The sequence below is a fragment of the Aulonocara sp. 'chitande type north' Nkhata Bay genome, linkage group LG19 (genome assembly GCF_057382095.1).
Source record: "Aulonocara sp. 'chitande type north' Nkhata Bay isolate Kocher_YH1m ecotype deep benthic linkage group LG19, A_spYH_male_GT1.1, whole genome shotgun sequence".
Taxonomy (NCBI): domain Eukaryota; kingdom Metazoa; phylum Chordata; class Actinopteri; order Cichliformes; family Cichlidae; genus Aulonocara; species Aulonocara sp. 'chitande type north' Nkhata Bay.
The window spans coordinates 10,442,718-10,470,171 of record NC_141362.1 but is presented as its reverse complement, the minus strand read 5'-3'; the positions used below and the strand labels follow the sequence as shown (position 1 = coordinate 10,470,171).

The 27,454-nt window shown below is 44.0% G+C and overlaps 1 protein-coding gene, 1 long non-coding RNA gene and 1 pseudogene across 4 annotated transcripts in view; all 3 read right to left on the bottom strand.

Annotated features, from left to right (window-relative positions):
- ccdc88c (coiled-coil and HOOK domain protein 88C) overlaps positions 1-6,839 on the bottom strand; it is a 58,605-nt gene extending 51,766 nt beyond the window's left edge. For both annotated transcript variants that reach the window (XM_086275850.1, XM_086275851.1), the window contains exons 1-3: positions 6,114-6,839; positions 3,862-3,974; positions 1,666-1,774 (exon numbers count right to left, since the gene is read on the bottom strand). In XM_086275850.1, coding sequence (XP_086131976.1) covers positions 1,666-1,774; positions 3,862-3,974; positions 6,114-6,173 — 282 coding nt within the window. In that variant the 5' untranslated portion in view covers positions 6,174-6,839. The remainder of the gene's footprint in view (positions 1-1,665; positions 1,775-3,861; positions 3,975-6,113) is intronic.
- Positions 6,840-13,712: 6,873 nt separating this feature from the next.
- Positions 13,713-16,662, bottom strand: LOC147306537 (uncharacterized). Its single transcript, XR_015126458.1, has 3 exons — positions 16,541-16,662; positions 16,321-16,434; positions 13,713-15,504 (listed from the first exon to the last, which is right to left on the bottom strand). It is a non-coding gene; the product is annotated as an uncharacterized LOC147306537 (long non-coding RNA).
- Positions 16,663-17,107: 445 nt separating this feature from the next.
- Positions 17,108-24,897, bottom strand: LOC147306536 (interferon-induced very large GTPase 1-like; annotated as a pseudogene). The gene is made up of 6 exons (XR_015126440.1): positions 24,556-24,897; positions 23,507-23,719; positions 22,618-22,649; positions 19,754-22,528; positions 19,084-19,645; positions 17,108-18,035 (listed from the first exon to the last, which is right to left on the bottom strand). The product of XR_015126440.1 is annotated as an interferon-induced very large GTPase 1-like (transcript).
- Between the last annotated feature and the right edge of the window lie 2,557 nt (positions 24,898-27,454).

Genomic DNA, 27,454 nt, shown 5'->3' with positions numbered 1-27,454 from the left:
TCCACTTCCTGTGATGAGCCACGGGATGAACGAGCCACGAAGGCCAGGAATCAAATCATTACAGACCTGCTGCAGTCGCTTATTCTGCATTGTTTTCATAGGCGAGCAACTGAAGGCCTCATGCACACACAGACACACACAGACAACAATCCTCTGTAATAAAAGCAGAAACTCAAAAATTAGGGATGGGTACCGGTGTCATGGCACCGGTTCTGACATAAACGGTAGTAACCAGACCGAAAAGCAGCGCACATTTCGGTGCTTTATTTCGGTGCTTTTTTTTTCCTGAGCTGTGATACACTTCTAGCCAATCATTTTACGTTTCCGAGGATAGTAGGCGGGTCCAGGTTCTTTTAGAGCAGAGCTACAGATTAAAAATGCCCAAGGCGAAGCGGTCAAAAGTCTGGCTGTACTTCACAGCAAAATATGCAAACTCAGCAGCCTGCAACAAGTGCTTTAAGCTGATACTGTGATACTGTCAAAGGAGGTAACTCCTCAAATCCAATGAAACACCTGGCGACGCATAGCATTTTTTTAAAAAGCCGAGAAATGCGCCGTATTTGATAGCTTGCTGCGAGACCTCACACCGAGCGCATCTACTGCGGGTGGGTTGCCTCTTATCGGACCCGGAGTTAGCAACATCCCCCAAAAACACGAAGAGGAGAGTCCTGGCTCCTAGCCCTGCCAGTGTAGTGATGTAGTGATGACGGATGATGATGGCAGCAGCAGCCGTTCTTCTCTGCGCGAGTAGCTTAATGTTGTTCGGGTGCAATTTAAGTTGAGTAGGCTAACCACGTTATTACATTAATGCATGTAAGGTGAACTAGCAAACATCATCATAGCTACATGCGGCTGTCTTCTTGTTTGATGGCAGATACTAACTTCACCCTGGCCAAAAAGGCTAAAATGACCAAAGAAAAAGTGGAAAACAGTTAAACATGAGAGGTTTAGGACAAAGTTTGTGTTTTTTCCATTGTTTAAGCACTGCTTCCAGCCAAGAGTGATACCATATATGCCCCACAGCTGCAGAAAAGGCTAACATTGTTATCTTTTTACAAAAAACCAGCTGAACGTGAGAGGTTTTTGGACCAATTTTGTGTTCTCCATTCTTTAAGCACCGGTTTGAGCACCGGCACCGTTTCAAAAGTACCGATTTGGCACCGGTATCGGATAAAACCTAAACGATACCCATCCCTATCAAAAATAAACTTCAGTTTCAACAATGTTAACAGCTCTCAGAAAAAATACAATCACATAATCCAGACGACACACAGGAAGTGTGTGTGCGTGTGAGTGTGTGTGTGTGCAAGAATGCGTGCAGGATGTGAAGCTGTTCAGCCAAATCAGCTCCATCTGAGCTGCTTATCTCTGATTTATAGAAAACACACAAACATGCACGCAGGGCTGTACTTACACACACACACACACACACACACACACACACACACACACACACACACACACACACCGTGTACTCGTTCAGCCACTGCTGCTCTGACACAGGTAAACCTCACCTGTCAGTCTCCCACAGCATGCACACCGATGAAGCAGTGCTGAAAGGTCAACACTCTAAACGCACTTCCTGCATCACTTCCTGCTGGGACTGTGTGTGTGTGTGTGTGTGTGTGTGTGTGTGTGTGTGTGTGTGTGTGTGTGTGTGTGTACCTGGTAGTACGTCCTGATATGTCTGGTGAGGACTGTCAGGTTGTGAAGGCGCAGCGACACATCATTGTTCACGTTCTTGTTCAGCCTCTGATTGGTGGGGCTCGGGTCGCTATGGAGACAAATAAACACACCAGAGGAGCGCTGAGGCTGACGTTTGTGGCTGTTTGGGACAAAGATCATCTCACACACACACACAAGTTTCGGGTAACCATGGCGCAGGCATTTCCCTGCACGGAGCCTGATTAGCATGTGAATAGGGGGCGTGTCCCGCTGTCCATCCGTCTGACCTCCTGTCGCTGTCATCGTGTCAGTGTGACGCGTGAAGATGGCCGGTCTCACAGCGCAGCGAGGACTTCACATGTGATTATTCATTAAACCCTCACAGAGAATCAGGTGTAACTGATTAAACGCTGATTTAAATGTCGTGTTTCAGTCACTCAGACGGAGCTTTCTGCAGGGGTCTCTGTCCCACCCACTGTCTCTCTCTCTGTCAGGTGGCAGACACCTTAAAAGAAGTTTAAGGTCACATCTCACTCAGCCGTCCAATCAGAGTGCAGCAGAGGGGGGACAAACACTTCTCCGACCAACTGTCACATGAGGAGGTGGCTCTCTGCAGAATGCTCCAAACATGCTGTTTATCACAGCTTTTACACTCTTAGATCTGGATGATGTCACAAGGAGGGCCTAACTGCCCCACCCACCTGCTGGCAGCTAATCAGAAGAACATGTTGTTAAAGAGGGAGGGGCTAAAAGAGCTTGATTCCGACAGAGGATGTGGTGAGAGGCTGTGAGGGCCACTATCAGATAAAGGAGGATTATTCTGAGCGGTGAGTCATGCAAAGCTGCTCTGACAGAGTCAGAGAATAAAAACGAGGAGCTGGAAGCGAGCAGCGCCGATCCACGCTGACACGTTCGGGGTATAAACGAAGAGGGGAACGAGCTTCTTTCATAACTGAAGCTCCGACCTCACTGACTCCGGCGTCTCTCAGCAGCTCGCTCTGAACCGTGAGCTCATTTTTTCCACGACATTAAACCATCTCCACTTCGACTCTCAGCCGGCTCCGCAGACCTCGTTAAACTAGCTGCAGGTTTCTGTGGAGAACTCAGTGATTTAACAGCCGACGGCTCCTCCGACTCTCTAACGTCTCCTTTCATACTCCTCACTGCTCCTCTGTAACCCAGTTTCCCATGAAGCCCCGACCGCCCCCCCTCGGCCCAGCCGACCCTCGCCGTGGAGAACAATAGTGCGATTATCGTCGTTCCTGAGGACAATAACCGACAACAATAACTAACATGAACATGTGGTGTGATCGGGTCAGCGGGGCGTCCCACACAGAGGATTATCAGCACATGAAGGATGAGTCTGCTGCTGTTTTCTTTTTAATTTCAATAAATCCCAGAAACACAAACCAGTAAACCCAGTAACCAGCCCCACAAACACACTCCTCCCTGCAGCTCTGTGGGGAAACAAGACTCTAAATGTTCGAGGTTTGAAAGGCAGATACTGAAAAGTCGATTTTCTGCCATCATTACATAACACCACCCAGCTGCACCACCTCTGGACATGCTGTCAGAAGTGAGCTGGGCTCGTCTGAAAGAGTGTGTGCAGCCGTGCTGTCTCTCCTTCCAGTCACGGCTGCAATCAGCTCCTGCAGCTGCTGTCAATAAGCGAACTTTAACCACGACTTCAGCCTGTCAGGGTTTTCTAACGAGTGGATCAGCCTGCATGAGCGCCTCGGCTGGTGACGGCTGCAGTGACAGTACAAGTCACTGAGGCGTGCTGAGGCGCTGCACCTGCTCTCTGATCGATGCTTCTACTCTTCCTCCTGAATGTCCACAGCCTACAAGCCTCTGCCCATCACACACGGCTCGGTCTAATTCCTGGACCTCAGTCTAGTTAACCTGATCTGTGCTCTGAGGCTGCAGACGACGACAACTCTGTGAAGCGCTTCAGCGGCGAGCAGCACATCTGGCTGTGAAGTCTGAACCTGAAACTCAGGATGTGGTTGCACAAATACACTCGCACAGACACACACAGGAAACACAGGATTACCTCTCTTACCCCCTTATGTACTCACACACACGCACAGACACACGCATGCAAACACACACACACGCACGCACAGGCAAAAACCACCAGAAACACTCGGCAGTTTTGACTGACTCATGCAAATGAACGCGCTCGCTGCCACCTACATGTGTGTCATGATCTTGTGCAGGAAGACGCCGTCCACCAGCTCCATGAACATGCTGAGTCGCTCGTCTGAGCCGGCGCCGTCACCTGACCCCAGCGGGCCCAGCGTCCGCACCTGAGGACAGAATCAGAACATCAACTGTCTGCAGCTTTAAAAGATCTCACATTTAAAAACCAAACTATGAGAAACACAGAGGTGAGTTTGAAATAAACTCAACACCTGTCTGAGTTTAAGAGCTCAAACTTTGCTCCCTTTTATGCTTTTCTGGCTCATTTAAAGGAGCCGTTCCACCAGCACCAAAACAAGTCAAGTAACAAGGAATAAAAAATAAAATATTTCCCATTTTCCATGTTTGAACCACCTGGGCAGGCAGTGCTGCCGCTGCTCTCAGGCTGCCTGTCATCTTTACATCATCATCATCATCCTCAGCTGTAATCTAAACACCGGGCTGAAGGACGGCAGTTTGGCATCTCTGCTCCTCTGTGAATCTCCACCTTTCTGTGGCGGAGATGTGGGGTATGTGTGTGGGGGGAGGGGCCTCTGAAACCAGCTCCATGGTCATAAAAGCCTCTGACTGTGAGGAAATCGTTTCACTTTTAATGAGGAGAACAGCTCGGACACGGAGAATGAAAAACACAAATGTCATAATTAGACTCGTTATTGGATGTGACCATGTGACTCAGTGAGCAGGAAGTGGAGGCTGGCGGGGTTTAGGTCATATCTACAGAGCCGAGCTCTCCGCCTGGGCCCGAGGAGATGCCTGGTGATTCGGGCGTCCCGAGCAGGTGACGTGCGCTTTGTTCTCCTGGAGTCTCTTATGATCACGTTGGTACTAAACAGCAGTTTGTTCTCTTCTTCTCCAGTTTGAGACATTCTTATGCCTGCAGCCAGGCTGAGCAGGGTCAAAGGTCACGGTGCTGTGACACATTAAACAGTGGCTCTAATGTCACAGACCTCAGCTGCAGAGGCGGCTCAGGGTCTAAATGACAGCGTGCAGACTCACAGAGACAAGCCGGCGTGAATGAGTGGATTCCATATTTTTTTAAGCATTACTCACTCGAGTAATGGCGAGGAACGCCCTACACGCTCTCACTGAGGCTCTGCTGGAAGCCAAACCACAGTCCCACCGTGTCACCTCCTGATCAGAGTTTCCGCCCACGGGACAATGGTTGGCTGAGCCGACAGCTCAACAGGAAGCGCCACAGATAGTAGCGGCTGACAGCTCCGCTGGCCGTCCCAGCCTCTGACCTGCCTCCAAAAAGCTTCAGAGATGATTCCAGTCCAAACATCTGGAGCCATCAGAGGAACATCATCACCACGGCGATAAAATCACCATGAACCGGGTTTTTTTTGGGACTACATTAAGTAGTCCAACTTAAATTTGCCTCTGCTTTAAGAATGTTCTGGGATAGCAGGAGCAAACGCTTTAGTGTTAACGACACCCCGCAGATTTCCGACAGTCAGTCTGGGTCCACCGGACTGTTCCTGCTTCCCTGTGACCTCATTTCCTGTTGACCCGCCGGCTCAGCCAACCATTGTGCCCGTCTGTGCTGGACAGAAACTCTGATCAGGAAGTGACACAGTGAGAAAGTGACACAGGGACACTTTCACCGACACATCCAAGGGTTCCTGCAGAGTCTGAATCCGCTGCTCATGCAGGGAAAACTGGCTGATGGGCCGACACCAGGCCAGCCAGCGGGCTTCTTCACATCCACGAACTGCAGCTGTACATCGATCCACCTGAACCCTGCAAGAACCCCTGGTCCAGGTCCAGCTCTGGGTCCTGTTCCTGGTCTCAACCCTGATCACTATCCTGGCTCTGTTCCTGGTTTCAATCCTGGTCCTGGTTCTGGTCCACGCGCACATCTGCTCCGTCTGTGCGGATTCTCAGAGATGCTGAGTGCTTGGCTTGTGCTCTGTGTGTTTCTGTTAAAGGTGTGATGAGGTGAGCTCAGGTGAAACATCCGGAAGCTTCTCCTGGTCTCTGCAGCTCCTTCAGGAACTCAAACCACCCCTGAAGCTCAGACTGACCGGAAGTCCTTCAAACTCTTTCTGATTAAAATGTGCTCTGGAAAACAGTGCGTGAACTTTTCTGTGTAACACCTGGAAAGTCCCACAATCACGAACCAGAAGCTCCGCCAACCGCTCACTCCCCAAAATCAATGTGTGTGTATGTGTATGTGTGATACACCTGACGTGTGCAGCGCGTGGGCACCAAAACTCACAGCTGTGTGTGTGCGCGCGTGCACTCACCCACACCACCAGGGGGGACTCCATGAACGCGCCTAGCAGCTCGGAGAGGGTGACGTCCATGGCTCTGCTCGGTCATCAATACTCCGATCGATCGGCAGGTATCCGCGGCGGGCACGCGGGAGGTCTCCACAGCGGGCAGAACAAAGCGCCGCGAGGCATCGACCCTCCCCGCGCGAGCTCCCTCTCTCTTTCTTTTCCTCACTATTGTCTCGCGACGAAGAGCCGGTCCGAGCCACACGAACGGAAACGGAACGAAAAAAGTACTGGGAGAGCCTCTGCGCGCGCTCCCGTCGGTCCCGGCTCGGTTCTGTTAGCTCAGCGCGTGAACGAGCAGTTTTTTTCCGCTGAAGGTAAAAACACAGACCCTAACTTCGCAGGACAGTTGATCGTGTTGCCAGGGAGACACCACTGGGACCGTAAAGTGGAGAAACCGCCGTGAAGTTTGAAGAAAGAAAGTAAAGTGAGTGAAAAAGAGCCGAAAAAGGCGGGACGAAGGAAAAACGCGAAGCGGAGGCACACAGAAAAGTTTCCGCTGCTGGCAGCACCTTCACCGTGTTTCTCCTCCACAGCGCTCCATCAACCTGACCCACAGACGCCACACGCACGAGCACAGACCGACGGACCCGTCGGCCAATCAGCACTCACTACAAACTCTGCTCCCGCCTCTTTTCAGGAAATCTGCCAATAACAGACCATCGTATTTACTCTTTGATTCGGTCTGTTGGTGACGTTAGACAAAGAGTTCAGACAGAACAAGATGGAGACCGCCCCGAGGAGGGAAAATGTATGGAGGACACAAACTGCCAATAATGGACAAATTAAAATGCCTTAAAAATCAAATACAGACATCGTAATCAAATCACAACACGTGACATGAGCCCTGTTAATTTACCTATTTATTACAATTATAATTTACATTTACAAATCATTTTGTGTTTATTTGTGTGGGCCCGTCTATGAACTCTGACCTTCATTCTTTGTGTCAGGTGGATTCAGGTGAGCTGATTGGCTGGGCCATCCCAGCAGCTTTATTTTGTGTCTCTGAAAGCAGCTGAGAGTTTCACGGCTGTGTTTGGTCATCATCTCGTTTCTTCATCATCCCGGCAGACGGCAGCAGATTTAACGTCTCGAGCTTCCTTCGCTTACACGAAGCTTCACGGTGCCGTACACTGACAAACAGTGTATCACCCCAAAAACACCAACAGGGAGGTTTGGTGTCAAATGTCCCACCAGAGGAGAAAACGCTCTAGACCATGTTTACTCCAACATCAAGCATGCATATAGAGCCATATGGAAAAGATATATATAAATCTTATAAAGTTTGTATCTGTCTTGTATGAAACTTGTATGAAAAGCATACAAGAGTGAAAACACATATAAGATCCCTTGAAGAATTATATAATGAAACTTGTATGTTTTAGATACTTACTAAAACAATATATGAAAGTAATGAGAAAGTGGCCACTTTCATGAGTAAATCATATGTTTTTACTATTTCTTTTCCATATGAGGAGCCATACCCCTCCCCCACCTCGGTCAGTCCGACCACCTCTCCTTCCTGCTCTCCCCAGCCTACACCCCCCTCATGCGCAGTGCCCACCACAAAGACGGTTACGACCTGGCCTGAAAAAGCTCTCTCCAAACTACAGGACTGCTTCACAGAGACAGACTGGGACATATTTGAACACCAGGACCTAGAAACTTTCACAGGATCAGTACTGGACTACATCAAGTTCTGTACTGCAAACGTGACTGTGGACAAAAGCATTCAGGTTTTCCCAAACCAAAAACCCTGGATGACCAGCGAGGTCCGCTCACTCCTCAAAGCCCGCGATGCCGCCTTCAGGTCAGGTGACAGAGCTCTGTACAGGGCTGCTCGAGCTGACCTGAAAAGGGGGATTAAAAAAGCCAAGACAGACCTCAAAAGAAACATCGAGTCCCAGCTGTCCAGCAACAACACACAGGAGGTGTGGCAGGGAATGCAAGACATCATCAACCACAGAGGCTGTGAAAGCAGAAAATCTGAGTGTGCAGCTGGCAGAGGAAATAAACAGCTTCTTCGCCCGCTTTGAAACATCACAACAGCAACACTCATCTGCTTCAGCCCTGCTCCCATCCTCACCCTCACCTGGTTCCTGCACCGCTCCACTCACTGTAACAGAGCACGATGTCAGACGTGTGCTTCTAGCAGTGAACCCCAGGAAGGCGGCCGGTCCAGACGGAGAAGGTGCTAAAAGCGTGTGGCCACCAGCTTACCGTCATCTTCACCAGAATCTTCAACCTCTCACTGGATCAGGCAGCCATCCCATCCTGTCTAAAATCAGCCACAATCATCCCAGTGCCAAAGACGTCTCCCATCTCCAGCCTGAATGATTACCGCCCTGTGGCCCTCACACCGGTAATCATGAAATGCTTTGAGAGACTAGTCCTTCAGCACATCAAGGATTACCTCCCCCCAGAATTCGACCCCCGCCAGTTTGCATACCGCGCAAACAGATCCACAGAAGACGCCATCGCCACAGCCCTCCACACTGTGCTGAGTCACCTAGAGCAGCGGCAGAGCTACGTCCGAATGCTCTTCGTGGACTACAGCTCAGCCTTCAATCATCCCGGACATCCTCATCACCAAACTGGTCACTCTTGGCCTCCCTCCTCTCACATGTGCCTGGATAAAGGACTTTCTTACAAACCGGCCCCAGACTGTAAGACTCGGCCCTCATCTCTCCTCCACCCGCATACTGAGCACCGGCTCCCCACAGAGCTGTGTGCTGAGCCCCCTCTTGTATTCTCTCTACACCCACGACTGCAGCTCGACCCACAACAACACTCTCATCATCAAGTTTGCTGATGACACCACGGTAGTCGGACTCATCTCAAAGGGAGACGAGGCAGACTACAGAGAGGAAGTCCTGAAGCTGGCAGCCTGGTGTTCAGAAAACAACCTGACACTGAACACTAAGAAAACCAAAGAGCTCATTGTTGACTTCAGGAGGCACAGCACCGACTTGGCCCCCCTTTACATCAAGGGGGAGTGTGTGGAGAGGGTCCACACCTTCCGGTTCCTTGGTGTCCTCAGGAGTAGGTGCATCAGCACAAAGACCCACAGACTCAAAAACAGTTTCTTCCCCAAAGCCACAACCACCCTGAACTCACACATGCACCGATAACACAGCCCCTCCCCACACACACACTTTTTTTTTTTAAACTGGCCTGTATATTTGTACATTTTACATATATATATCTTTTCCCTCTGTTAATACTATCCATGTAGTCCTGCAGAACTGTGCCCCCCCCCAGCATGTTTTCACTGAGTAGGAGATGCTCTGTATCTCATTGTACAGCTGTATAGTGACAATAAAGGCATTCTATTCTATTCTATTCTATTGTGAGGAGCACCTGATGGTTTACAATGAAATGATGATGAACTGTGGCCCGACAGTCTCACTGGAAGCTTCAGCATGTTTTAAATAAAGTTTGAAGGTCTGGAGAGAGCTCACGGTTTCACCATCACGAGATGTTTCTGTGTCACACGCTGGTGATGAAGCACCTTTCTGAGGCCATCAGGTGGGACTGAACCAGCTGATGCTAATCTGCACCGAGCAGCAGGACTGTGGCGCCCCCTAAAGGAAGGCAAGAGTGAGGATAGAATTTCTTCAGGATGATTTTTTTTATTGTTTTTTTATTTAAATCGATTCTTTTGTGATCTGAATGTTTGTGTTCATAATCAATGAAGATCCTGAGCTGCTGTTTGAAAGACTGATTTTATTTATTTAAAATTTGTAAATACTCGCCGTCCTGTTTGTAATGAGTTTAACGCAGGTTTTCTCCTGAAACGACCTCACGTGGTGAGCAGCAGGGAATCCTCTCGCTGCGCCTGCGCACTCTCTGATTTTACTTACAGGTTTGAAGGATCAAAGCAACGGAGCCGCAGTGGCGCACGCGCTGTGACGTTTTTATGCCTGAAACTTTCATAAACACGTCAGCGTGCTTCAGTCTGACGTCACTGCGCTTGTCATCAGTTTATCTCGTTATACCTGTGGAGGGAGGAGGGGCGGGTCACACCTGTGGTCCTGCACCCCAGTTTTCTCTCTTTGTGTGTGCTTTTATTCTGAAAGGAAACCTGAGCTCACGGCTTCACACGAACACCGGAAGTCCATCAGACACGCTCACACCGTGTGGGAACAGCTCCACCCTGTGGCGCACTCACGCTACTACACGTCACAGAGCGCAACGCTGTACGGCTGCGCAGAAAATCCCGCTTCTTTCTGAACGCTCCTTTATTTATATTCCACTGTGGTCTCTACTGTGGATCTTTATTTTATTCATTTCATGTTTTAGTTCTATTTCATTTGCCATTTTTTATTTTAATTGGGGTTTTTTTACTGTTCTAATTTTATGTTTTCTATTTTTCTTATTCAATTAATTTACTTTTGCATATTTTTGACTTAATTAGTCATATCTAATTAAGATATCTTTTCATTTTTAGTCTGTTTATTTTTATTTACTTGTTCGAGTGTGAATTTTCGCCACTTTTGTTCATTTTGTATATATTTTATTTTTATTTAGTCTTCTATTTTATTTTCCATTTTTATCTTTCAGTTTTATTTACTGGTTCTTATTATTTCTTGATTTCAACCTGCTGAGATATACTTTTATTTTGGAGGGTGGCCCGGTGTCCTCTGATTTTGACTTTCTCTTCTTTTCCTCTCTTCCAGAGTTAACTTCAAGTCTGAGTCTTTTTTTTTACATCTTGTTCACAAGTTTTACCATATTTAGTGAGACTCATGAATGTTGTAATTGTTTTAGTGGAGAAGAAGAGAGAAAAAGAAACATTAAGGATAAATAAGTAAAATTAAATTAATCATCTACAAAGTGCAGTAGAAGTACAGCAGGATTGTTTAACCACTAGGGGGCGATAAGAGACTACAGCGCGAGCTCGAACCTCATGCAGGCTCCTACAGTTTTCATTGCTTTTCGGTTTTGTGATGAACACATTGAATGTACTGTTTGAATTAATGTGTTATATTTAAATCTTAAATGTGTTAAATGTGTACAGTTTAGATCACCTTTAGCATATACACTCGTGAGAACAGGTTTCCCTACATAACGAGTCTTATTTCTCCACAGGAAGGTAAAGAGCATCATTACAGTTTTTTCTCCACATGCAGACACAGAGCTGCTATTGTTCATGGTGAGATTGCCTCTGCTTTGGTGAGCAGAACTCTTCCTCTTAAGGAGAGATCTCTCTGAGGATAGGTTCCAGATTTAAGGATGTCCTTCTTTGCTGATCCTTCGTAATTATTATTCAACATCATTTAACTTGTATATTACAAATAGCTGTACTGGAACATTCCTTCCATAAGTTCACGGTCGTTAATATTCAGATGTAAGTCATTCATTCATCAGTAAAACAGGACCATCAGGCAGCTGAGTGATGATCAGATTTCTGTCCAGCAGTGAGACACATATGAGATCTGATGTGGTCTGCTAAGAGTTGGACGAATGGTAAAAAGAGGTACAGAGAAGCAGGCCATCCTTGTCTGACACCGTTAGTGTCACTGAGCTGTTTCTGTAGAGTCTCTGTGGATGAACAAAAGCCAAGTTTATGTAAGGACTGTAAAATGAACTGGTGTTTATAAAGATCTACAAATAACATGAATCCACTGTCATCAAAAAGTTGACAGCAGTCTAAAACGTCCAGCACTGACCTGATACTGTGGGTTATTTGTCTGTTAGCCATAAAACCTGATTGTGTTCATTATGAGGGAAATCCGTTTTGAGCCTCTTTGCTGAAATTAGAGCTAAAGTCTTATAATCCTTATTGAGCAGGCAAATAGGCGCCAATTATCTGGAAGTAAACTGTCTTTATTGGGTTTGGGAATGAGAGTGGGCGGTCCCTGAGTCATAGTGGGGGGAAGACTTCCCTCATCAAGACTTTGCTCAAAAATAGGCCCAGCTCAGCAGCAAAAACCTTAGAAAACTCTTCAGTTAGACCGTCCATTCCTGCTGATTTGTTATTTTTGAGAAGATTAATAGTGCTCAGCACCTGCGATAGTTCGATCACATAACTATTATTTAAGGTCTTTGTAGGAATGGAGGTCAGGACGGAATCTGCCTGTGAGAAACTGGATCTGTAAAGTTGTTTGTTGGATCAGAAGTTGGCTGTTTCGGTCCTCAGTAACAACCACACTGATGTTTAACTTGACAACAGTGTTAATGGTGCAGCGATGTTTTTCTAGGTTGAGGAACTAATTTGTTCACCTTCTGTCATCAGGATGTTTCTCTCTCCAGATATCAGTGAGATGAAAGCAGAGAGATCAGAGTTTGTTCTGTGATGTAAACCACGTGGCCATTTATCCATCAAAGATCTTATTGAAATGTCCTCCAACTTCAACTCAAGTCAGTCACCATAGTAACAGACTCTGAGATGGCAGGTGATTTCTCTGACTCCTCCCCTCGGCTGCACCTGAACCAGCTGACTGAGTCATTTTACCCCGAGCGCTGGATGTGAGAAGAGGGATCCTGTGAAGATGCCTAAGGGTTTTTCAGGGGAGGTCCCTGTTAACATGCATAAGGTTTTGGGGGTAGAGGGGAGACCCTAGAAAGCTGTGGTACGGGGTCAGTGCTGTGAGCTTGGACGAACACGGGGGATTTCAGGAGAACCCTGTTAACTTGGCTAAGGCTTGGGGTTAGGTGGGAGACGCTGTCAGCTTGTGCTCGGGGGTTTGAGATCATGAGAGTTTGTGATTTTGATTCTGTTCGGATTAAACAAATGCAAATAAAATGTAATAAAGTTTTCCATTGGGGCATGCAGCCTCTGTCTCTCGCCATACTCACTGTTACAAAAGCACGAGTTTAACTAGGACGTCACCGTGGTTTAACACATTTTCACACAAACACACAGGCGCGTCATAAACAGACGGCATTTTTGTGGCCATCAAAAGTAAACTTTGTTTGGATAAAAAAACAAAAGTTGGATAAAAATTTTGTTGTTCTTTTGCATGATCACATAGTTTTTGGAATTATTGAAAATTAACGAGTTATGAAATATAACTTTATTAATATCACAATATTATTAATATTATATTTTTGTGACTGCTGTTTTATTACTTGCTTTATTACTTCCTATGTCATCAATCATTTTATTGGGGTCATAAATCACTCGGTTGGACATACGGGGTATAACATTGATCCTCTGCAGGTGTCAGGCTATGATGGGCTCCTCCGTCTCTTAGAAACTCATTTGTGTGGCATCGTATTTGATGCAGAACAGCTGATTGTTCTGTAAATCATTTAAATGGTTATAAAAAAAACTCCTTGGTTGCATTTTTAGGTCAATAGTTGCAAAAATAATTTGCCAAACTTGTGTTAACGAGTGTTTAACTTTGTCATCGTGCAGCAGAAGTGTGAACCTTATCTCAGCTGAACAGTGAAGAAGCTCTTTTTGAAATTTTTTTATTAGAAAAAGAAAACAAAACAGAACTTGCACTTACTGAAATACAATGAACCTTTCTTCATTTTCCTGAGTAAACATACTTAGAAAAGCTGAGGATTCCTGAGCGATCAGGAATCCTGAACATAGCAATCAGAGGACAGGGATGAAGAGTTACTCCAAGAACAGCTGATATAATAGGAACATATCCAGTCCAGAAAGCTTCCAGCTCAGGACAGAAAAACATGTGGCTAAGGTGACAAGGAGAGCCGTGGCATTTATCACATTTGTTTTCCACTTCCAAATACAAGTCAGAAAGTCTAGACTTAGAGAAATGCGCCCTGTGTAAGACCTTAAATGGAATAAGTCCAAGACGAGCACAGGAGGTGGAAGATCGTACCCTCACTATAGCCTGTCTCCAAGACTCCTCCTGTATTTGAATTCCTAGTTCTCCTTCCCATGGACACTTGAGTGGTTACTAAAAGACAGGATAGTATCATAGAGTTTTGAAATGGTTCCTCTGTGACGAGGAATAAATGATAGCGTAGTTTCCCACTGCTGTTCTGGAGGTAAAGAAACACTTGGCAACAAAATTTCAAATTTGAAAATAGCGAAACAAATGGGTGATAGGGAGATCGTAACGAGAAGACAAGTTGGGAAAACTATCGAAAACACCATCCACAAATAAATGTTTGAACTGTTTTATACCCTTGTCACACCACACTGAGAATGTCGAGTCCAAGAGTGAAGCGGGAAACAAATGGTTGTCGCTTAGAGGACCCGAGGAAGACGGCATTACAAAATTAAAGTGACGTCTAAACTGAAACCAGATCTTGAGTGTGTTAAGAACCACCTGATTATCAGTGTACAGAGAGGGTTTACGGGTAAAGAGAAAAGCTGGTAAAGAAGAGCCCTTACATGATGATAGCTCCAACTTACACCACGACGAACCAGAAGATTTTAGCCAGTAGCAAATAGTGATGGGATTTCCGGCTCTTTTTAGAGAGCAGAGCTACTAGATCACTTAAATTACACAACTGAAAGCATGTGTGTATTGTTTGTGTATTTATACACAAGCACTCATATATATTCAAATAATTAAAAAAAAAAAAAGTTCATTTACCTGTTACTACCACACACCAAATCCGGTCGTTGGTACTTGCTGGCTTGTGTAGCCACTAGGTAACAAATGCTCAACACTGCCCCCTAGCATCCTGGAGCACTTCTGTTGTGTTTTGTACGCGTTTTGGAGTTTTTACACTTGGCCAAGTCTTTATGCTGGTAGTTTTATGTATTAAAATGTTTTTGTAATTTTTTTTTTCATAATTGTGTGTAGTAGCATAAACCTGTGGTTGTCAAATCTGTGGTTCGGTTCACTAAAGCCAGCTGGTTCTTTAAATTTGCATCCCTGCCTCTGGACTCATTTAAACACACCACTCTGCTCCTGTAATCAAACCTGTTGGTCCATTAATATAATCTATACAATAATTGTCACCACTGTGTGACAAGAATAAAACAACATCCTCCAAACCTGCAGCAGGAGAATAAAAACTGTTCAGGGTTCTTGATGTTTCAAACTTTTTAAAACTAGAAGAGTTTTAAAAAGTCTGAGTGAGGAACTTTCCATTTTCCTGCAAATTGTTCCTATATAATTTGCTATTATTAATACACACAGCATCACAAGCAATTGTTAGATTAAAAACTGCAGTCACAGTTTCTCATCATTTCGGACCACCAACTGCATTTTATTTCATTTTATTTTATCCATTTCATCATCCACCTTTTACCAGCTTGTCCTTCATTTGCTTTTTGTATTTCCAACCTCTGAAATTTCTTCCCGTCTTGTTTTGTGTGTTTGCTCCTTGAATTGAGAGCTCTGACCTTCTGTCCTTCTCTCTGCTGTGTTTCTGTCACATCCACTTCTCTCTGACTGGGATTGGCTGCTCAGCCTGAAATGTTCTGCAGGAAAACCAAGACTCATATTTCCAATGACTGTAAAATGACGGTAGGTTGATTTTTTTTAGAACAAGTCACTGAAAGTCGCTCAGTTTAGTTTTAGATTATAATTATAGATTTGTATACATGTACCAAATAAATCATTGTGTTATGGAGTAAATGGAGACCTCTATATTACATTTACCCATAATGATCCATTCTAATGAAGCTGAGAGTTTAGTGATTCACCAGGTTTACTTATCCCCCCCCAAGTTTAGGAGGATATTATGAAATATGCTAAAATACATTTTATTAATACTAGACCGGGGGTCTCAAACTCAAATGAGCCTCGGGCCACTTCTGGCACCGTCATCTCATTGGAGGACCACTTTAGTGTCCAAGTAGTACAAACACGAAAACACCGTCTAATATTTCCTAAAATGTAGTGTTTTGTTTGTTTTATTTAATTCCAAATATTGTGTAGCAAGACAAAACTGCAAACATGAATGCAATATTTTTCTCACTCTTAACTATCTGAAGCCTTTCAGTTTCATTTGTCATATGCAAGTTAGCACAGGGTCAACATGGCAATGAAATGTATCTGACGAGCAGAAGACAGTCACTCAGCAGTATAGTACAGTAGTTTCACTGAACTACCAAATAAACAGCTCTTTCTGGCCAAACACGTGGAAGCACTTTTGCTACAATTTTGTTTGTATATAACAAAATAAAAATGCAGGCATAAGTGTGCACATTAGTTTTCGACTGCAAGTGAAAATTGTTTTCTTTCCAAATAAATCTGTCACTGAACTAACACAGCCAACCCCTCAACATGCTTACCTCGGCCAGGTCCGCGGCTCCGAACCATACTAAAGGGACCTCTGGCGAATACGTCGGGTTCGTGTCGGCTCGTAGCTGAAAACTAGCTTTACTTTGTTATCTGGGTCAACTTTGCTAGCGAGAGACAGAGAGAGGCGTTGAAAGGCTGCTCCAACGGAACTTATTGTTTCAGAGGAAAACACGAACACGGTGTACAGTCGAGTCTTAATAGCTTACTTACAACTGGGCTTGTCAGCATATGTCAGGCACTCTGTTTGGCTGCAGTGGTTATTATTATATTTACATGCTTCCAGCTCCCGTTTCTGCTCCGAGACAGCTCGTACTTTTCTACTTAACTTTTTTCTCCCTCCCTCGCTCACACAGCGGGAGGGGCGGTCCCACACGTTCTCCCTGCAGCACGGACTACACCGCCCATGAGGCTACAGTCTTAAAGGGCCATGCCTGTAACACTCTGCCCTTGTATTAAATCATTTTTCGTGTAATAATTTTTAAAAAAAAATATTTCTTGCGGGCCGCAAGTAGAGGTGACGTGGGCCGCAAATGGCCCTCGGGCCGCGAGTTTGAGACCCCTGTACTAGACAAATAAACATTGTTCATAGGGATCGTTTGTGTTGTAGTTCCTCACCGTGACCACTGGAGGGCAGTGAACACTCATCACACTCTACAGTAAACAGCTCACAAACACCACAGAGCAGTTTCTGTTCTACACACGTCTGCTTATCACATTACATCAAACACTCTGCATTAAAATAATTTATTTTGCTGGGAGATTCAAAAAAATCTGTTTCATCATTTTATTAAATCAGATAAAACATTTTTGATGAAGACGCCACATCAAGAAATATTCAAACTCATTACATGAAAAATGACAAAAAACAACACTATTCAGTAGCTCTTCTACATTTTACAAAGTTTATAATATTGACACAGTTCATATCTGTATAATAAGATCACATTTGTTCCTGTATTGATGTGAGGAAGAGGAAGCTTTCGGTGTGTGAAGCTGGGAGAAGTTACTCTGTTTCTGCTCTGATCAGAGGAAATGAGACCTGCTGAGGCCTCGGACACACTGATCAGTTTCATTGCCTTTTATTTTTAGAGACCAAGACTCTTTGCAAACACCCTGTGAGCATCATCAGCGAGCTGATTTATGATAGCATTCAGAATTGTGTAGGTTATGGTGAAAGAGAGACCCATTGCTGCTGGGATTCCAGCTGTTAAAGTCAATCTGGATACTTCCTCTGCTGCAATCAATTTAACAACTCCTACAAGTTGGGTCATCACCTTCAAGAGGAGCTCTGTAGTTATTTCTGCTGCAGCCAGTGGTGAAGTGATGACAGCACACAAATCAGTTTAGGGCACACCTGTGCTCACAGAAAGTCTCTTCAGAGACGGGATATCGAGACCAAACGCATGAACATAATGTTTGACAGCACCAACCAGCACAGCAGCATCAACATTAGCAGAGAGACCAGGAACTGGAACAGCTGCTCCAGCTGCAGACAGAGTAGCCCAGTATTTTAATTTGGACTGAAAAGCTTTTTTCTTCTTCCTGGTGATCTCTGGGTTGATGTTGAGCATGACAAACAGCAGAGCATCTCTCTTCTTCATAGGAAGTTCTCTCTCTAAGGTCTCTTGTAAAAGAGAGAAATCACACCAGTGCTGCTTAAAACTCGAGACCAGGAAGACCCGTGGAGACTCGATGCCTTGTAGACCTGTGTGATAGAGAAACAAGTTGACATGGTTAGATTTATAAAATAATATCATAGGATCCTGTGTGGAAGGAAGAGTCGTGGATCCAATATGCAGGACTCAAGAGAAGCTTTGATGCTGGATTTACAGGTCACAAGATAAACTACAGCAGAAACCTAAGAATATTAATCAGGGAACTCTCCAAACAGAGCTCACAGCTGGAGCAGATATGATGACAACATGACAAAGAACAGTGGGAGAAATAGTAACTACAGTAGTTAACTGATGATACAGGAAGTTAACACACATGAGGGCACACACATGAGACTGTCAAAATAAAACAGGAAATAACACACCGACTCTGACAAAGACACGTGAGCTTGACACTGGGACTGGGAATGAACAGACATGGAGACACATGACAGACTGGGTAGACAAAGGATGAAACACAGAGAGAAGAACATGGAAACAGGAAAGGGAGAAACAAAGAGTAGGACTAGAGACGTACTAACAAGACAAGAGAGGGAACACGGAGACACAAGGACACACCTGAGGAGACCACGACCACAAAGGGAACAAACACCCACGGCAGGAAACTAGAAGCATGGATAACTGAATGAGGGAGCACTAGGAAATGATACCAAGCAAACAGACTAAACAATGCAGAACACATAAATCCAGAAATACAAGAGGAACTCATACAAACTCAAAACAATGTGTCACTGACCCAGGAACCAAGACAAAGAATAAATAATTTAAAACTAGGATATGTTTAAAAAGTGAATCCAGATCTCACTCAGCTGTGATCAGACACTCACTGTGAACGCAGTCGTCTCTGATTACTTTGAGAGTCCTCTCTGCACTGAAGTCTCTCTTTCTCCTCTCAGCATTTATATCGTTGTCGATTTTTGAGCGAACAAAGTAGAACTTTTTTTTTTTAGAAAAACACATGTTAAGATGATGTATAAAAAATGCAGAAGACCTTTATAAGAAATCATTTAAAACTTGGATCTGAATATGTTTAAAAAGTGAACTCAGATCTCACTGAGCTCTAAGTGATCAGAAACTCACTTTGAACGCAGTCGTCTCTGATCTTTGTAAGAGTCTCCTCTTCAATGAAGTGTCTCTTTCTTCTTTCGGCGCGTAAATTGTCATCAGCCTTTGAGTGGACAAAGTAGAACTTCTTCTCCATCCTCTGAATCTCCTGAGCGAGTTTCACGTCATTTTCTGTGAAGCGAGTGTCTGAGATGATGATGAAAAAGTCAAACTTCTCGAATCCAACAAGCTTCAGGTACTTCTTAGCTGGAAACTTGATGGTGCCGATTCCAGGGAGATCCCACAAAGTAACATTGGAATAGTTGGGATGGGGGTACAGTGTGACCTCTGAGGTGGTTTGTTTCACACCAGTAGGAGCAGCTCCCTCCTCATCATCACTCACACCTCTGAAGGAATTAACAAAGCTGGATTTACCAGAACCAGATTCTCCTGTGATGGCGATATTTACTGGAATATTATCTTGTTTTTCTAAATGTTGTTGAATCTCTGCAGCTGCTGCAGCAATGTCTTTGTGCTGCAGGGCTTCTTTATGTCCAGGAATTTCTTCTGATTCATTGAATCCTCTGGCTCCTCCGTGCTGATCCCAAACAAAAGAAAAATAAGGAAAATTCAAATTTTATGTTAGAATGAAGAATTTGTAAATATTTCATGTCTTCAGTTTATTTTCTTTATAAAGATAACTTACTGCTGCCTCGTAGAGCGTTCCATTCTCAGTTGTGTTAAAAAGCTGGTCTTCAGTGGTCTTCATGCTTCTTATCAGGATCCAGGTCTGCTTTCTCGCCAGGGCCTCCAGTTTTCTGTACAATACAACTTCAGGTGTGTTCTTGAAACTGAAAACAAAGTTCTCACTGAGGAGGGCGTTCCACAGGTCCTGAATTTTGGTTCTGAGCTGTGAGAGAGTGATCCCAGCAGACTTTGAAGCTTTAGAGGATGGTGTTCTTCACTTCTTGGAGGCTCTCACTGTAAGCTGGATTAGGAGCAGCCATGGGTGGACTGCCCTCCCACAGCAGCCCACAGTATTTCACATCTTCCTGAACATCAAATTCAATGACATCACTGAAGCGCTCAGCATCACAAAGCTCCTCTTCAGCTGCTAGTTTGGTCATCTGGTCCAGATGTTCCTGCAGGCGTCTCTTTCCGTCCACGTTCTTCTCTGCTGCTGCAACATCTGGAACATCCTGAACAAACACACATCTGGGAGAAAGCTGAACTTTCTTCATCCTCATCAAAGCCTGAACAACAATCTGCAGAACGTCTTGGATCTTCAACAGATCATCTCCAAAGATGCTGATCAGTGTCACGTCTCCCAGACAACGACAAATGTCGCCAATTTGTTGTCACGGTAACAAGTCTTGTTACCGTCCAGCTCAGAAGCCTGCAGACCTTCAGTGTCCACCACTAGAACATAGTCAAAGTCTGTCTTCATCTCCTCTGATACTCTGAGCAGCTGCATGAAGGCACCCTTGGTACTCCTGCCAGCACCCACTGCAGGCTGCAGTCCAAACATGGAGGTCAGCAGTGATGTTTTCCCACTGCTCTGGAGGCCCAACACTGACAACACAAAAACTCTCTGGTCCCCCAGTTTCTGGATGACTTCCTCTAACAGGCTGGAGATCCATGTGAAAGGCAGGTGACCTGCATCCCCGTCCATCAGCTCCACTGGGTGTCCTGATATCATCAGCTGTGCAGCCAGCTCAGGGTATTTACACCAGTCAGCGTCTCTGCTCTCTCCAGCTGTTGTTCTGTGGGCTTCATAGATGTGTCCCATTTCTCTGAACATGTGCTCCAAGCCGAAGGATGCAGACTGCAGTTTGTGGGACAAGTCTTGGAGCTCAGTTTGTTTCATTAATAACAGACCAGATTTGTCATGTTTGTTCTTCAGAGCTAAGACCTCCAACCACTTTTCATCATAACTTTGGAGAACAGAAGAAACGTTCTCTGTGGAGAGAGCATCCATGAAGATCTGAGTCCATTTCAGGAAATACTCTCTGTCTGTTGGTGGCAGTGCTGAGAGGCTGTTAATGAACAGCTCCATCAGTTTACTGCAGCAAGCAGCATGTTGTTTCTGACGCATGTCCATCAGTTTCTGCTGCTTTTTACTTTTCTCCTTTTCACTGTTTCCTCTGAGATGTTTCAGTTCTTTGTATATTTTGATCCACTGATGCCACAGATGGTTTTGACAAGGGAGGAATTCCTCTTTGATCTTTGAGATATCCAGGTTATCCTTCATAATCAGCTGCATTATTTCCAGAGCAGCAGATCTGCCTCTCTGACAGGCTGGGTCACTTTCATCCACTCTGACTCCAGAGAGCTCAGCCAGGGCTTCAAGCTGGAAGGATGGTTTCACACTGGAAACTTCTAGAGAAGATAAAACTTCTCTAATGATCTTTTTCAGCTCTTCAGATACATCTGACTGGTTTCTGCCTTTGAGGCCCATTTTGTATTTTCCCTTTTTAGTCCTGACAGCATCACAGCTGTCATCATCACTGAGACAAATGAGAGGTTTATGAGACTTAAAGAGGGCGGCTATAAGTGATCTGCTTTCTTCATCTTTTTGCAGAGATGCAACGAGGAAAACGTTGATGGAGGATTTTTCAATCAGTATGTCGCGCTGTTTTTCAATCTGCAGAGCATCACCGTGAAGATTACAAAAAGCCATGCAGTCCCTGAAGGCATCAGTGGGTTTCCCAGCAGGGCAGTACCAGGCTATCTCTGCCACATCATCCATCAGATGGCGAGACCTGGTGCTTCCTGGGCAGTTCCTGTGGAAGAAGGTGCTGTAGCGGTCGTTGATCAAAGTGTTCATCAGCTGAGATTTAGACACTGACAGAGAACCCAGGCGGAAAAATTACACCAAGGGTGTCTGAGCTTTGCAGACTGGAACTCTCTTCATGGTGACGATGGGTGAGCCATCTTTGACCTGAGTCGCCGTCCAGGTTTTTGTTATCTGTCTGAAAGTCCACAGAGGACACTCAATCTCCATTGTGACTGGGTCAGGGACCAGCAAAGGTAAAGCATACTGACACTGAGAGAGCTTTGTGACCATCGTCTGTTTAAGGAAGCTGTCTGAGCAGTGAAACACGGCCATCTGAACATCCATTGGATGCAGGTGAGTCTGTTCTGTGTCCACGCTGGTGTTCAGAAAAACCTCTCAATCACTGTAATGCTTCTCAGGGATGTCAGGCACCGGCCTGGGCTTTGGCTTTGTCCCCTCAGGACTGTCTGGTCTTACAGGAATATATCTGGCCCTGCAGTCTAACATCATCAGCCTGCAGACAAACATGTGAGCCAGATGTTTCTCAGATGTGACATGGTGCCGTGTCACAGGTGGATGGATCTGAAGAAAATCCTCTGGTGAGAATTTCTGCTGAAGTTTGTCTTGAAGCTGAAGTCTGTCAATCAGTGTGTCAGTTTGTCTTTGACATGGATACTTGGTGAGTTCATCAGAAACCTTCACTGACTGCAGGAAACAAGCAAACAGTTTGTTAAGGACTGATACTGTCATAGAAACTATCTCTAAGATCTTTGGAAAAATTTGGACTTTCCTACCATGTTTCCACTCACGTCCTCACCTGAGGAACCTGCGAGATAAAAACAAACCAGGAGAACAGATCATGTGACTGGACCGAACCAATAAAACAGTCAAACTCCCACAGGTAACATGAACGATACAGTCCTATACAGACTGAGTGAATCCAAACTGCTGTGCCGTGACAGACAGTCACTGTGTGGAGCACACAGGGCATCACTAGGTTTATGTATGTTGTATGAATCATTACTGTGAAAGTCAGACATGAATCTGAGTCACTTTCAATCAGTTTGATGCACACTGATAAGTTTGTGTAACAGACGTGATATAGATACAGAAAACTACATGAAGGTTTACTGACAGTCAAAGAGAGGACTTTGTGTTCTTTTCATTTACATTATAAACCCTCAGTGGTCACAATAAAAACACAATTATTCACTGATTATTGAAATGAAACAGTCCTACAGACACACAGCATCCCCTCTCAGCTGTACCATCATTTCTGTCTCAGCAGCACAAAACAGCTGTTTGACCAACAAGGAGACAAAAATTCATCCAACAAGAGCTCCGGTTATATTCAAGCTCTTTGGAAAAACTCCCGGAGGAAACATGACTGAGCTGGTTGGAGAATGAAGAGAGTGGAACGCTTTGAAAGCAAAATGAAGCTGCGAACAACCATCAAACTTTTTTCTTCTGTGAAGATTCCCAATCAGGAGAAACACATTTACAATCACATCATCAGTAAAATAATAACAACAATAATAAAGTTGAGCGAGTCAATGTGTTCAAACCTTTGAAACTTCACTGAAGGTGTGAAATCAAACCTTGAGATTCTCCTGCAGACAGCATGTGTACAACAACATGATCATAGAAACACATTTTCCTGCTGATCAGGTGAGAAGATTTTACCTTTGTTGGAGCGTTCCTCGTTCTCATCTTCTTCACCTTCATGGAGGAAGAAACAGAAAACAGGATCTGTGTCAGAGTTTTCTTTCAAAGACGAGACCTCAGATCTGATCTCAGCCTCTCCTCCACCTGCTGCTGCTGTGCTGTGAAGGTTCTCCATCTCATCTGCTCCTCATCTTTACAAAGGATCCACACATCATCTGTTTGTTTTGTTATCTATCAAAACAGAAAATAGAAATAAATAGAAATATTTAAAAATGCTAAAAAGAGTCTGGGACCTGAGAGCAGACATCCGAGATCTTCGTGAGCAGAAAGGTGAAAACATCAGAGCTCATAGATGCTGAATGGACGTCAGATCTTATATCTGCTGCTGATACGACCGTGCTTCACATTTCCACCTCAGAATATGAACCTGACTGTAATGCAAATATTCAGGCTTTGGATAAACGTTGGATAAAGTTTCACATTTTCATTATTTAACTGTAACATCTGCTGTCATCAGCAGCAGTTTATAAAGACATGAAATTCATATTGAGGATAACTGAGTTCATCTTGTTGGTGCAGCGCTCCACAGCAGTCCCAGTTACTCATGTGACACCATGAGAAAAAGAATTGAATGAATTAAATGTTGAAGAGTGCAATACAAAACAACAAAGTGATGATTATGTTTTCACGAGAAATGAACCACCTTTTAACAACCTCACCAGCTGTTTGTGCAGATTATTGCGTTTACGAGGCGCACTTAAATGCATCACAGCCGTTGCTTTTTACCGTAACATGACCGTTATGAGTAACGTCAGAGCACTTTACTTGTAGCTTAAACTATAAAAAGACTTAAACTGAAAAGTGTAACACTAACTGATGTGTGTGTGTGTGTGTGTGTGTGTGTGTGTGTGTGTGTGTGTGTGCGCGTGCGCGTGCTCAGCAGACATCCTCATGAAATCCTCTTCCTCGGGTCAGAGCTGTCACATTAACTTTTATCTTTAAGTCAGAGTTTCATAACTGGACGGTTTAATGAAGCGTTTACACACCACAGAAATACAAACTCATACCTGCGGCTCCAGCTTCCTGAGCTCTTCCTGGTTTTCTGTTAAGTTTCGGTTTCTAAGGACAGTAGTCAGCAGCAGAACTTCCTGTGGACCTCCAACCAATCAGAGCGTGACCTAACCCCACAGAGCGTGATGTTTTTGCGGTACCGTGATCGTGTCCACTTCAAGGTTATTATAGTTTATAGGTTATTATAAATCTAAACTGAAAACTAAAACTAGATGTGAAAAACTATTCAGTTAACTAACATTTAAACTAAAGTTTAAAAAACAATTATTTCAAATAAAGAAAAAAAATACTGAGGGTTTATTTTAGTTTTTAGGTTCGTAAAAATTTGATTTTTATTTTATTCCAACTTGCCTGGTGAAGCTTTCATGGATGTGTTTATACCTGTGCTGATTTTCCTAAATATTACCTCTGACATGTGTCCTCCATGCTTTAATAATTTAAAGAACTAAAAGTGAATAACCAAAAAAATCCACAGTGGAAACTCACTCAAACTAAACTGAATTAACAATCAAAAGTAAAACAAAAATAAAAACTACTTAGAAAATATAAAAATATAATAATTATGCTCAATCTGCCGAGGCAGGCTTCACTTGCATGAACGACAGTGGGAGGCAGGCCTATCTTTTTACCCTTTCCAAAGGACCCGATCTCTTTTTTTGCTACTCTGTGACATCACCAAGTTGATCATAACCCATACATGTCAGATCTGGATTTCATGCTTCTGTTTTTAGATCAGGTGGAGAGGTGAGAACCAGATTGCAGCAGCGCCCACTGTGGGTCAGGAAACAAACAAACAGCTCTTTGTCTCGGCTTCAAGGCAAAATTCATTTCCATCAGGTTAGTTTTACTGTGACGCTGGTATCTGCCAGTAGCACACAAGAAGACATGTTGGTGATGAATTAGAAGCAAATTTAAAACAGTTGTTTCTGCTACATGAGTGTGAGTTTGGCCTGTGGACATCTTCACACATATGTTTTACTGTGGCATTCAAACTTTGATGATATTTACTTTAGTTACGTTTTAGTAAAATGTGGTGTTAGTGAAAATTATTTAACAGAAGGTAAAAGTTCCTGCTGTTCTTGTCTCGAGGAAGAGGAGGTGATACTCCTGAGAGAGAGGAGGCAACACTGAACATCTAAATCTTCAGGACAAAATAAATGAGTTTGCAGAAAGTGACTGTGGAGCAGAGATGGTGACTAACACCTGGGACTCAGACTCAAGTCACACTTAAGTCACAAAAACCAAAAACTTAGACTTGACTTGGACTCGAGCTCTGAGAACCATTTTTTTGTTCATAAATTGTGGCCGTGGTACTTCAGCATCTCGCTAGCCCTACAGAAGAGGAGCGAGTATAAAGGGAGGGACGTTTTTTAAGTGTCAGGTAATTTGAAATGCAGCGTTTCTATCAGCTCGACAAACATCAGCAAACACACAAACTGTGTGCAGTTTGTCTCGCAGTGTGTTGCAGCTAAAGGTCCAGCTGCTTATTTGACAGGGAGAAAGAAAGAGAGCTAACTTCACTCGGAGATGGAGAAAGATAAGAAAGAGAGCTTAGAGTTAAAGGGAAGGATGCCCACATGTAAGTCCTCATGTTTTTAAATCTGTACATGGGACGTTATGTTTTTTCATACTGTGAAACCTGCTGCTAATCAAACTGAGACTAACTGTTATTTAAGGGCTGCATGAAAGTCCGCTGCAGGTTAGTGCAGGATAAACATTTGAGTTTGCTGCACTGTGACTGGTTTAAAGTAAAGAACAGTGTGTGACTGCTGCACAGTGGCTGTGGGTTCATGGACACAGTTAGCTTACATCAAGTGTAGCAGAGACTCATATGAACTTTATCTGATGATGGTTGTATAGTGTCTAATATAAAGAGAGCATAAACAGCGTACTGTCAGTGTAGAGGATGAAATCAGCCAGGACAACTCATGAAACATCTGCTCACATCTGGATGAATCTAGGTGTGTACATCCACAGAGAGCAGCAGGTCAGCTGATCACAGCCTGTACACTAAGAAAATCTACTGGAGCTTTTAATTATTGTGAGCTTGATTCTTTTCCCCACACTGAGACATTATAACCACTTTTAGTGTTCCCCCACCTCCTGAATCCACTTTAACCCCTGACTGCACACATTTCCTGTTTAGAGGCAAAGTCCCTTCCACAATGGAGGCAACAGGAAATAGAAACATATTTTTACTTTCCTTCTTTTTCTCTGCTCATGTTCAACTGGACTGATTCAAGATGAGTAGAATTATTAGAATGAAAATTTAGACTGAAATAAAGTTTGTATTCCTTTCAAATAATATTATTTTATTATTACATTAATGTAGCACATGGTTCAGCCAGCTTTGAACACAAACAGCTGGAGCCACAGCTGCTTTGCAAAAGTGACTCTGTTATGAAAGATGCCTTAACTATTTGGAGAAGTGCATGAAGAGTGAGAATTATTTTTCTGCTGTGAGAAATGAGCCAAAGTGATTACGAGAAAGTGAAATCATCTCATTTTTAAAGAGAACACGAAGGACCAGCAGATTCTTTTATAGTCGTCTTAAAAAGACTAAAACTAATAATTAAATATCAAAAATATCAAATACCAGAATAAACTCAGCAATATTCAGAGTAAAATTGCAGAGACAGATTACACGTCAGACTGGAACAGGACACAGTCTGAGGTCCAAATGTTTCAGATCTCAGTGAAAATCTGTCATATTTTCATGTAAACCAAAGAATTACAATTTAAAGACATTTAAAAACCAAACTTGTGACAGACTGTAGATTCATGCATGTTCACTAATTTGCTCAAAGACTGTTCAGAGGTAACACTGTGTCCATCTGACCAGAGTTGAATAACTCTCCTTGTTTCAATGTATTTAATTTAAAAGACTTCTTAAAT